Below are 12,161 nucleotides of genomic sequence, written 5' to 3'. Positions count from 1 at the left end.
TCCACAGCCTTCTAAAAAGTCTGCTTAAATCCATCCAAAAGCATGGGGAAAAGGGACACAAGATGGCAAGAGTGTGATGTTAGTCCATACTGTCTTCTAGTTGTCTGGTTTAAGTGATAGAATTCTCTTATTTCATCAATTTCGTCCATCTGGTGCTTTTAATTTATGAGTTTAGTGTTTAGAGTCCTTGGGTAAAGGCTGGGCTTGATGATCTTAAAGGTCTTTTCCAACCTGGTTGACCCTGTGATTCTGTCCTATGAAAAGGAATATATTCCACCAGCATTCCAGAAGGATGGTAAAATTCTTTATTCTTACATTAGTTTATGTGTACAGTGATGACATTTGGCTAGAAAAATGCCTGTGTTGTAGCAAGAGATTCAAACAACTACAAACTGTCCATAAATACACTAGAAACAGACTGTGTGCTGATGCAGAAATACCCTGTGCTCTCTTGGTTACTTACCCAGTACAATAGGATTGGAAAGGTTGGTGTTTTTCATGCAATATCAAAACTCTTCCCGACAGTTCATGCTACACAACATTGGTTTCCTTATTAGCAATGGGATGACATTTAAAATTTGGTTTACAAGTAGTAAAAAAAAAACCCACAGAAAATTTTAACATAAATCTCTCAATTGTTGTAATAAAAAAGAACAAATTTGAAGAAGTCTGGCGTTAAAAAACCCTGTTTTCTCAGCTAACTCTTTATAAAACAGGCAATATTTCAGAAGGGATGTTTCCATCACCCAGGATGAAGAGTTTGTGCTTCAAAATTTGAAAAGGAATATTCGTGGCAAAACCCTAAACCCAGCTGGTGGGTGGAGGAGGGATTGCAGTACAGACTGGCTAAACCCAAACATGCTTCCAAAACCTGCCCAGGAACACACTTAACACTTATCCACATCACTGTGCCATCACCTACTCTATTAGAAGTGGAGCTATAATAATATATAGCTCTTTTCATGCTCAGAATTCTCCACAAACATTTAAACAGCCCTAACTCTTCTCCAGGTGGTATTATCCCCATTTTAAGCTTGGGGTGGTGGAGGCAGAGAGGGCTGGGAATTTGCCAGGATACAGACCAAATCCTTTCCATTTTGCCTCCCTCAACTGTCCAAGTTCTTTATTGCTTTCTTATTTTATACTCAACATACTGGAGAGTCCCAGGAAGAACGGGCGATACGTTTGTTATTAGTGATTGTTCTGCAAGTTGTGCCACTTTGAAAGCTACATGCCAAATATTCAAGTAATAATCGACATGAAGTCTACGTCCGAGGCTCAGGATTGATGTCCTAGAATGCCACACCATTTTCAAACCAAGCTTGCTCCCTCTGTAATGAAGCATTAGGGACATGAGGCCTGATTGCCTCTGTTGCACAGCCGAAATGACTCAAGTCAGTCACAGCGGTACAAGAGGAATGAAATCCATTCCTTACCCTCTGTCTGTGGGAACACGGAAAGCCCTGTGGTGGCCCAGTACGTCCTAGAACCATACAACATAAAGAATGTGTAGATCAAACCAAAGATTTCAGATGTGCTAACCCGCTGTGCCAACCTGCCCCTGAATTCAAACACATCTGTGCCTGAGTTACGTCCTAGAAACCGTGTGGGAAAGTCAATGGCTAGCACTAAGATCGCAGTTACAAAATATATGGTATTTTGCCGCCTTCCTGCTATCAATCCCCAAATCATATTATTTCAGTTATCAACATCCCTCAGAGAAAGGATGTTTTTGGTTTTGCCACATTTGCCCTCTTGAATTTCCTACCTCATACCTTGCAGTCTGTGCCCTGTGTTGATATTTATCCTGCCTAGTTTAGTGGTACCCTAAACCCCAGCTTGATTTCTTGCTGTCTCTTGACAAGCTCCGGGTTTGCTCTGCCAGTGGACTGCAGGAGCAATGGGTAACGTCGCGGTGTTTCACTATCTGATCTGTGAGAGATGAGAGACACAACGTTCTGTCACTTGTAACAACAAGATGACCGGGTGTGCAAAATTACATCTCTCTTGCAGGCACCCAGAAGGCTTTAAAAAGGCACGTGTATTCCTTATCACTTGTTCCTCAGTGCTTGATATTGGTGGGTGTAGCATGTCTCCAATAAACCCCATGCAATGCACACATTCCCTTGCAGTATGGAAGGAGCCTGGAATAAAAATTAACATCTTCAGACGTGCTTCATAATCATCAGTTGTTACTCAGTGGCTGTCTCACCCTTTAACTAATATTAGAGCTGCCCAACTTGTGAGAATGGGGTTCCTACAGCAACCTCACTTCTAATCCATTTTCTCCCTTCTTTCCCAAACATCTGAATTCCTAGCAGAGGGAAACAGTGCACGTTATGTGGGCTTTTTCCCAAGCAGATATCCAAAGCTTTTCCTGCCTTCTGCAGAGCTGGTAAGCCAGAAAACATCTCTTCTGTGCAGGTGTGGGAGCAAAAGTACAGGAGTTTTGCCCCTCTTTGCCCAGCTGGCTGAGGACCCTGTTTCTGGCCATGTCCTGAGAGGTGAGAAACACCCGCAACTACTTCTGACTTCAGTGGGGACTGTGGATGTTTACCACCAGTGGAAATCAGTCCCAAGGCACTAGGCAGGAATGGAAAGGACATAACAAAGCTATTGTGAGCTGGGAGTATTCTATAGAGCTGAGATACCAGGCTAGAAAAGTAAGGGACATTGACAACTTCCTCTGGGCTTTCTGGAAAAAAACAATTAAACCAAAAAAAGATGCAAGACCCTGCTTCAAAAATCCAGGAGATGGAGGGATCAAGGTACTTTGATTCAAATGTGCTGATGTTGAAATGCTTCCATTTCAGACAGGTGAAATGCAGCTGCATGCTTGGGTATGGCTTCAGTTCTGTGTGAGGGACGGGAGCCCACAGGCCTGCTTGGGTTCCACTGAGCTTACTGGAGGAGTTTCACCTCCAAGTGCCAGTCTGGTGATGGGAGCCAAGGATTCCCCCCAGCTTGGACTGAGCTGAGAGTAGATCAAATGCATGTTGCATCAAACTGGACTTCTAGCTACCTGGAAAACGCAGTCTGGAAAAAAAGGGTTATAAAAGGGAAGTCTGACGCTTTGGCAATTTATTGTCTTTTATGCAGTCCAAAAGCCTCAAAACATTATCAGTAGCTTGACTAGTGGCAATTCACTATTGCATGGCTGGTGGTCACCAAGAAAGCCTTCCTTAATGGTTAAAGCAGCCACACTGATCAGGCACGCTTTTCACAGTTCCTCCAGATCAGTTAAATCCACCACCACTTTCAAAAAGAGAGTGTCATCTCTGATGTAGGTGTTCTTTGTGTTCTCCAGGACCGCGTGTGGCACGAAGCGTGGGCATCCGGAGGCAATATTCATTTCTCCATCCGGCCTTTTGAAACTGCTGCTGTTGGGGTCAGCTCTAAAGACTTCCACAATGTGATTTTTTTTCCCACTTTGGTCCAAAAGCATAAGTGTGACTTTTTGCTTGAAAGGCCACAGTAGCAGGGAATCAAACTCCCCTCTCATCACTACAAAGTAGAGGGAGACATGTGTTCCCTTCCCTGAGCCATCCCCGTTCAGGTAGGCTCTCGCACACAGCCGGTACCCGCAGCGGCTGGTGTAGAAGGGCTGGCTGAATATGGAGAGGACGCGGCCTTCCACTGCTTCCTTTTTCTTCATCTTGTAGTCTGTGATCTTCCAGATTAATTTCCCATTGTAGCACGTGCCTTCCAAAAGCTTGAAGCGTTCTTCGTTTTTATTGAGCTGTGCTTTGTGAATGTTGATCTGGAGATCGTGTTTGCTGGACTGGCCTTCCAAAACAACTAGGGGAGGAAGAGAGAAACGTTTAGTAAACTAAAACTGTCAGAGCACTGGATACAAAGAGCAACTGGACCCAAGATGTCACTATCCAGCAGGACTTGGACAGGCTCAAGAAGGGGCCCATATGAATCTCATGAGGTTCAACAGGGCCAAGTGCAGGGTCTTGCACCCAGGTTGAGGCAACTCCTGGTTGGGCTGGGAGATGGAGGGATTGAGAGTAGCCCTGAGGAGAAGGACCTGGGGTTGTGGTGGATGAAAGATTGGACATGACTCGGCAATGTGCGCTTGCAGCCCAGAGGCCAATTGTATCTTGGGCTGCATCCAAAGGAGCATGGCCAGCAGGTCAAGAGAGGCGATTCTGCCCCTCTACTCTGGAGTCCTCAGTACAGGAAAGACATGGACCTGTTGGAGAGGGTCCAGAAGAGGGACACAGAAATTATCAGAGGAATGGAGCACCTCTGCTATGAGGAGTGGCTGAGAGAGTTGGGGTTGTTCAGGCTGGAGAAGAGAAGGCTCTGAGGAGACCTTGTTGCTGCCTTTCAGTTCTTTTAAGAAGGGTCTATAGGAAATCTGGGGAGAGACTTTTCAGCAGGGCCTGTTGTGACAGGACGAGGGGTGATGGGTTTGAACTAAAAAGAGGGAGATTCACGCTGGATGTGAGGGCTGGATGTGAGGAAGAAATTCTTTAGAAGGAGGGTGGTGAAACACTGGCACAGGTTGCCCAGAGAGGTGGTGGATGCCCCATCTCTGGAGACATTCCAGGCCAGGCTGGATGTGGTTCTGGGCAACCTGATCTAGGTGAAGATGTCCCTGCTCATTGCTTCCAACCCAAACTATTCTGTAATTCTATGATTCTATGAAACTGAGCTACTCGAGCCTGAGCACAGGCTATGAACTAGTGTTACCACAGCTGTAAACTTCTTAAAAATGTAACTGCAGCTGGTAGTTGAACAAGGAAAACTAGTAACTACAAACCAGATTTAATGCCTGAATATGAATAGCACGACTGCTTCCATCACAGGGCACCAGCCTCAACAAGGCCAGCTCTCTGCCCCTGCAGTGCCACAGGAATTCGGGGGCACACAGCACACACCACCATGGTTTGGTCTCAGAAAGCAAGAAGAGCTGCAATTGAGTGACCATAGTACCAGAGTCTCTACTTAGCCAGGAAATCAGCAAAAACCCCACACCTGTGCAGAAAAGGATGGGAAGTCCCAACATACCCAAGCGCTGATCGTATGCCTCCATCAGGGCAATCTTCTGTTTTACATTTTCAATCATATCAAACAGAGGTTGCAAGTCTAATTTACTTTGCTGCTGGTTTGCCATCTGTATTAGCTGTTTCACTTGTGACTCCAGGCGTGCAGATTTGTCCAGGTGACTGGCCAGAGCCTTCCCAGTTCATGCCATTGGAAGAGGGGGGAAAGTGGAGACAAGAGGCATCCATAAGATCAGCCATTTCATTTAAAACGAGATAGAGAAGTCTTTAGCATGTCAGCAGTATCAGCTGTACAATGTGTTCCAAGTGCTCTGCTGCCTTAGGAACATAACCCAGTGCTCCTCCATCATTAATTCAGCACATTTACTGGCTGAGAAGCCATCCCTCATTCAGACCCATTCACACTGCATCACTTCACGCAACTGATTATTCACATTTACACCTGCATATTTGCCATGAGGATGTGACCAGGAGGATTTGTACAGTCCTTTTTGCTCTAAACTTCTCTGTTGGTTAACATGAAAAAACAACAGACAACAAGAAGGGCTTGGGAAGTGTCTGGGAGATTTGTTACTGCCCTGCTATTAATGACAGCTATTACTGGAGAAATGTATTTCAGGATGCAAGAAAGCAATTGGCAAAACAGACAAAACCAGCGTCTCACCTGTGTGCTTACCATCAAGTTGTTATTTTTACCAAGCAGTTGTGTAAACTGCCTGAATTCTTGCTCACACTTTTTAATGGCCTCTGCTAGCTGCTGGATTTTAATCTCTTTACATTCCAGGCTCTTATACAGGTCAGTTATCTATTGGATGGAAAGAACAGAGTGAAAACGTTAAGGCACACCAAAACATACAACAATCAAATTAAGACATATGTGACCATATAGGAGAAAGTGGAAGAGTTTACGATGCAAAGCCTCTAAGGTAGCTAGATAAAGCACTATCCATGATTCACAGCTCATGGATAAGCACTGGCAAGAACTGAACATGAGGAAATCATACTCTTTAATAGATGTGTGTGGGGGCAGGCACAAAGAGACTCATTCCCTCTTATCCCCATCACAATGAGCCATTTGGCTCTATGGTAGAATAGTACGTGCACACATGTGCATGTGTGTTTCTATGTGTGTATATGCATTTATTATGGCTTTTTCTCTACCGAGGTCTAACCAGTAAAAGACTAGTCAATGAAGGATACTAACTCCAAAATCAAGTTGTAGCACTTTGGGGCACTTATTTCTAGTGTAAACAAGCAAAACAGTAAGTCACCCATCAGTCTGGATGCATTCGCCTTGGTAGGATTGGGTGTACACCCAGTGTCACCTGCTGGGAGCCTCAGAAATGATCCTGAGTGGGAAGTGCTTGCAAATGGCTCTGCACGACTCTGTGCTGCCACTATAGAGGGGGTGTCTTGGCCATCTAAATGCTCCTTTATGAGCAATCTGACTGGCCACTGAAACTTCAAAATGCTTCCTCTCCAAACCTCGTACCCACTGTAAGCAAAGACTGAAATAAAATGAGGTGAGCAATGCAATGATCCTCCCACTGTGCTTGGGGGAGAATATACGTGCCTGAGCCCAGAGAGCTTTCCATCTAATTGACTGACTTGACTAGAAGAGCTTATTCTGTCTCCTGAGGCGTGCAAAGATAACAAAAACAGTCTTTTACAATGTGGCTGAGCAAAACCAGGTAACAAATGCAGAATCATCCTCCAACCAGCCAGGAACCTCCGAGAAATGCTTGTTAAATACGACTTACCTGCTCTTCCAACTGGGAGTTCTTGTCTAAAATCTGCAGTATGTGCTCCCGCAGGGCACTGTTCTCATGATCAGCAAGTTTCCCTCTTTTAACCTGAGTGAGGCAGAGGCGGGAGTCAAACAACAAAACAATAAGATATGCAGATTTGTGAAGCTGTTAGGAAAATATTAACTGATCAAGCACTTAAAATGTCTCCTCTGTGCCTTGACAGTGAGGGAATGGCAGACCTGATTCCCTAGTGCAGCATCTGAGCCAGTACTAGAAATGGTTGTGAAAGAACAAGAAACGGTTACTCTAGTTAATTGTTCTGAATGGTTTGGGAGACAAATTGCAGCCCCAGTACAAAGATGTATAAACTGGTACCTTCACAAGACAGCCGTACTGCTTATATGGGCAGTCCACTTCCACCTCGGGACACACAGTGTGGTGCTTTTCAGTCTGCAGGTATGAACAAAGAAACTGGTTAGGAAAGAAACATTAAGTAATTTGCTGCACTGATAAAGCCTGAATGCCTGTATACAGGGTGAATAAAGGCCAATGTCATGACACTGATCGTTTGGAGAGCAAAACGAATGTTCTGAATCAATAAGCAAGCCAGATATTATTCCACACTGCAAAATGCCAATAGTTTGCAGTAACCAAATAGCTCACTTCTAAGGTGAGACATATACCTCTTTTAGGACTGAACAAAGAAAATACTTAGAGCAGTGAAGTTTTATGGGAACGTTGGTTACTGGAACCACCAATGGGGTCTGCAACGTTTCAGCCTTCATAAATGTGTGTGTGATCTGCTGAATCACAGTACAGGAAAATAGTAATAGTACCTCCTTTTTCAGGATTGTTTGGGAGCAGTTGTGGAGACAAGGCACAGGATAATCAGGACAGTCGTTTTCCTCATGATTCTGGGGAGAAAGAAACAAAACAAGGCAATGGGTTGCAGTTTTGTAAAGTAATGTACACAGAGGAAGCTATGCAAAAGGTAATGCCAAACAACACAGGTGCCAGCCCCATGTGCAAGCATGTGCAAGGCGCAAGCACCACTGTGAAGGTGCTGAGGCGCTGGCACAGGGTGCCCAAAGAAGTGGTAAATGCCCCACCCCTGGCAGTGTTCAAGGCCAGGTTGGACACAGGGGCTTGGAGCAACCTGCTCTAGTGGAAGGTGTCCCTGCCCATGGCAGGGGGTTGGAACTGGATGATCTTAAAGTCCTTTCCAACCCAAACTGTTCTATGATTTTATATCATATTGTTGTTCATAAGAGAGCAACAGTAATTGGTATTACTTAAAGCACATTTATTATACTTTTCCTTCAGCTACTCAGCCAAATTTTGCTTCAGGAGTTAAGTCCCATTGCAGTGCTGGCAACTTTTCACTCAACAACATGAAGAGGAAACACCTGCTATGGATTCCCAGGGAATGCTTTTCAGTCTTACCTTGATGTTAACCAACACCACGTATTTGTTACAGTACTGACACATTTCTTCTCTAAATTTACAGTGCTGGCTCAAGTGCTCTTCCAAGTCTTTCCGAAGAATTTGGTCACAACATCCATCATTGGTGCATGGCACACTTTCGAACAAACACTGCTGGAGATGCTCCTGCAACGTGTAACAGCGAATTAAACCCCAAAGAATTCCATCACATCTCCAACAGACCCACAGAGACAGTCGGCAGTTTGGTAACATACAAAACTCCAAATGCTCTTTCCTCCATAAACCACCTTCTTTTCCAACCTCAAAACTGAAGAAAATGTGAAAATTTGGAGACTCCTTTGTTTGACTTCTACTTTTTGCTCAACTGAAATGCTGAAAAAGGCCCAAATGCACAGTCTTGGCAAGTTCTCTCGAACCAACCATCACGTGGTGCCTAGGCATACAGAAGGTATGTAGAGCTACTGTAGATAAACTAAAGCTACATAAAGCAAATGGTTCTTATTAAACAAATAACCTAAGGCAAAGCTAGAACAAGCCACAGTATTTTGAGCTTAACATTTGTTACTTACAGCGTGTAGCTGAGTTATAACCTTTGTACTTAAACCACATTGCTACAATAAGTCTGAAGACAATCCCTGGAATTTAGATTTTCATAAATACACAGAGTTTGCATGAAAATCAAATTTCCAGCTTGGATCAGACTAACCTGGTACCGCCCCAGCATGATTTTTGAGTTGCAGTTAGGAATGTTTTTGCAGAACACGTGCAAGTTGAGAACTTCTCTTTTACAGCAGTTGTCTTTGAATACCTGTAAAGGAAACAAACCAGCCTTCACATGTGGTCACGTGTGAAAAAGCAAAACATCACAATAAGTCTTTTAAGGACACAAGTGTAGACTCTGTGTGATTCTTGATGATTCATATTGAGAATGTATACTAAAAATAGAAATTAACACATATATGGATTTTCTAATAAGCAGAGAGGGTTTTTTACCAGATAGTTATCCCACAAATGCTGATCCATCCCACAGCCAGCAAGATTAATAGCTCAGGAGCTATAAAACCACTGCCAGAGCCTGCCTTTATTGAGAAGAAAGCAGCTGGAGCTGATGGGCCCCAAAGGCCAGACTAGCTCTGTGCATGCTCCTCCGACGCACAAGTAGTGCAGCGTGCCTTTGGGATGGCGATGCTGCTGAGCTACCCCTTCTCTAGGCTCTGGGAAACAGCACTGTTCCCAGCTGTGTGTGCAGAAGCAAATTAAGCCCCTAGAGCAAACTTCCAGTCTTATTTAGAGATCTTCCTTTAAGAAGCATTCTAAAGCTGCTCGCTGGTGCACTGCTGCTGTCAAAAGTTTGCACCAAGTGGAAGATAGTGAATGAAAACCAAAACTCATGTGGACAGTGTGACTGCAGCTTCCTGTCAGGAGTAGGAGAGAGAGGAAGGAGACATTTGATTTCACTGGAAAATTCATTCTAGCAGGAACAAAGATGTAGCATACTTTCAAGCTTTGGCATGGATATAAGGACAAATGAATACAGTAATAAATATTAATACATTAATAAATAATAATAATAATGAAGAATCAGTAGCTTGCAAAATTAGAAGCATGAACTTATCTTTTCCTCTGAAAAGTTACCCACAAGTAAATTAAGTCTGCAAGGTTAAGGAGATATAATGGCAATAGTAAAGGCAACAAATTATAACCAAGTGAAAACAAAGACAAGATGATGCAGTAAGATGGGGCATTAAAAAGGCAAGTCACTAAACTCTCCACTAAACATGACATCTGATGACTAGGGAAGATTTAAAGCTTTGTGAAACTTTTCAGCACTCTCCTGGAAGTACAGAAGACTAAAATGAAATAGCTTCAGAGCACGAGATGTAAAATGAAGCTTTAGCTCCATACCCACACTTCCATTGTGGGAGAGCACCACTGAACAGACTGCTTCCCTTAGCATCAGTTCAGAGACCAAAGCTGCTCTGCCCCAAGGTCTAACAGACTAAAAGCCAACTTGTCCTCAGCTGTCTTGCCTTTTCCATGCAGGTGTTGGCTGCTGAAGTAAAACTACAGCCACTTACCTCATGCATTTTTATTGTCTCTTTGTCGACAGGACAGGTGGGTACTGCGTTCAGTTCTCTAGATCAACAGAAGAGTTGTGTTATCCCACAGAAAAATTGATTTATTTAACCTCATTGGGCCATGCTAGAATCTGACTCTGGCAGAAGTCAATACTGGATACCATAAAACCCAGAAAAAGGGCTTCAAAATCACTTTAGTCTGCCAACTATGCAGCCAAATTCTGCCCATAGCACTGAGAGGGCATTAAGCAGCAACAGTGGATATATAACAGAAAGCAAAGTTTGTCCTGTGAGTGCTGATAAGATGGGTTTTAGTTAAGAGGACTTTGTCACTCTCTGGCCATCATGTCATATCTAGAAAAAGTCCCATTGTGTGTGTTAAACCCCGTCTTTGCCTGGTGCAAGCCTTGCTACACTGCTAACAGGAGATCTAATGGCCCCTGTCTCAAAAGGCTTCCAGAAGTCCCACAGTAAGAGATGGGAAAACACTTCCTGAGGCAGTGTGAAGGGGAGGCAGCCCAGGGAGAGAAAGCAGCAAACATGAAGCATGTAACAGGTAAATGGCGACATCCATCCACACAAACTGGCTCCTCTGCAGCCTTCAGGGCCAAATCCTGCCCTCGGGTACACCAAGCAGTACATAATGCATTCCTAGACAGGGCTGTCAGGTAAACTCACTTGTACCTGCAGCTAAATCCCAAGCAGATGGATGCCAGCAGCCTTGTGACCTGACTCTGGTATCAGACAATACTGCCATCAGTTTTAGAACTCCCCTAAAATCAAAGAAATTACAGAGAAGCAGATGAAAATAGCTTAATCTAACCAGTGGTGCTGACACTGTGAGATGTTAATGCCACAGATTCGTGTGAATGGCACGATGCTAGACTTACAGATTGAAACAGCACCTCATGGGGTAGAGCTTAAGCTTACAACTGCTTTACTCCGACTTCCCTGTGGTTGCCAAAGTATTGCGGGTAAGGTCTTTAAAGACACCTTTAAGCACGCAGGCACTGAGTCCAACAGAGTCTTTCCCCCAACTCCTTCAGTGTTATCTGTGGCCCTCACTGCTGATCTGTAGAAGGAACTGACTTCTTCTGAGGAGGGGAGCTTGTGGCTGCAGGAGGAGATTAATAAATAATAATAATAAGGATGCACTGACCTCAAAGCAAGGATGCACTGCTGGCAAAAGCGGTGCCCGCACCCCGTCTGGTGGGGGTTGCGAAGGACGAGGTGGCAGTAGGTGCACTTGTACCGGTCTTCCAAGGCTTCCACAAACTTGTAGTCAGCATCAGGCTGGAAGTCCAGGGAGACGGCGCTGGAGGAGTTCTGGCGCGTGAGGATGCCCGAGAGAGCAGCGGGTTCGTCGCAGGCCATGAGAGCTGCACTGGGAACCGGGCACAGGAGGAATCCCTTCCAGCATTCACCACGCACCGTAGCTACCGGTTGCAGCAGGGGGGTGTCATCTGCAGCAGGGTGCGACAGGTTTCAGAGGGAAATGAGGCGCCAGCTATGGAAGAACAACAAACAGAACAGTGGTGACACGACAAGCGTCACAGCACACTTTGGAAGAGTCCCACAGTCTGACTATTAGTCTGTAGAACAGAGATTTTCATGGGTTCACATTTTCCTGCAGCAGCTCTTAGTCTCAAAACACTTCCAAGAGTCACAGGCATGGTTGGGAAAGCAGAGGCCAAGTCTCGGCCCTAATCCATTAGGAAACTCTACACTTAACATAGAGCCCATCCACAGGAACATCACCAGTTCACTGCAGTGGTTCAAGCAGGGGATAGCTTTGTGGTTCACAGCAAGGAGCATACAAAAAGGCAGCAAGAGGGTTTTACCTTCAGTTTAGGTGTTACAGAAATCCAAGCCTCTTA

At 44.6% G+C, this 12,161-nt stretch overlaps 1 protein-coding gene across 1 annotated transcript; it reads right to left on the bottom strand.

Moving 5' to 3' along the window:
* Positions 1-3,220: 3,220 nt before the first annotated feature.
* TRAF5 (TNF receptor-associated factor 5) lies at positions 3,221-11,658 on the bottom strand. Its single transcript, XM_010024737.1, has 10 exons — positions 11,444-11,658; positions 10,285-10,342; positions 8,913-9,014; positions 8,207-8,371; positions 7,600-7,677; positions 7,139-7,213; positions 6,776-6,868; positions 5,680-5,820; positions 5,020-5,188; positions 3,221-3,798 (listed from the first exon to the last, which is right to left on the bottom strand). The coding sequence occupies exons 1-10, from the start codon at positions 11,656-11,658 to the stop codon at positions 3,221-3,223; spliced, it is 1,674 nt and encodes a 557-aa protein (XP_010023039.1).
* Between the last annotated feature and the right edge of the window lie 503 nt (positions 11,659-12,161).

Source organism: Nestor notabilis, unplaced genomic scaffold, assembly GCF_000696875.1.
Source record: "Nestor notabilis isolate BGI_N333 unplaced genomic scaffold, ASM69687v1 scaffold3122, whole genome shotgun sequence".
In the NCBI taxonomy this organism is placed as follows: Eukaryota; Metazoa; Chordata; class Aves; order Psittaciformes; family Psittacidae; genus Nestor; species Nestor notabilis.
This window is presented reverse-complemented; position numbering and strand designations above follow the sequence as displayed.

Excerpts from the sequence above, each read along its gene's own strand:
- TRAF5 (XM_010024737.1), bottom strand. The coding sequence starts at position 11,658 with ATGGCCTGCGACGAACCCGCTGCTCTCTCGGGCATCCTCACGCGCCAG. Across the intron at positions 9,015-10,284 it reads AGACAATAAAAATGCATGAG|GTATTCAAAGACAACTGCTG; the intron begins GTAAGTGGCTGT and ends TTTCCTTTACAG. Across the intron at positions 7,214-7,599 it reads AAACAATCCTGAAAAAGGAG|ACTGAAAAGCACCACACTGT; the intron begins GTACTATTACTA and ends TCATACCTGCAG.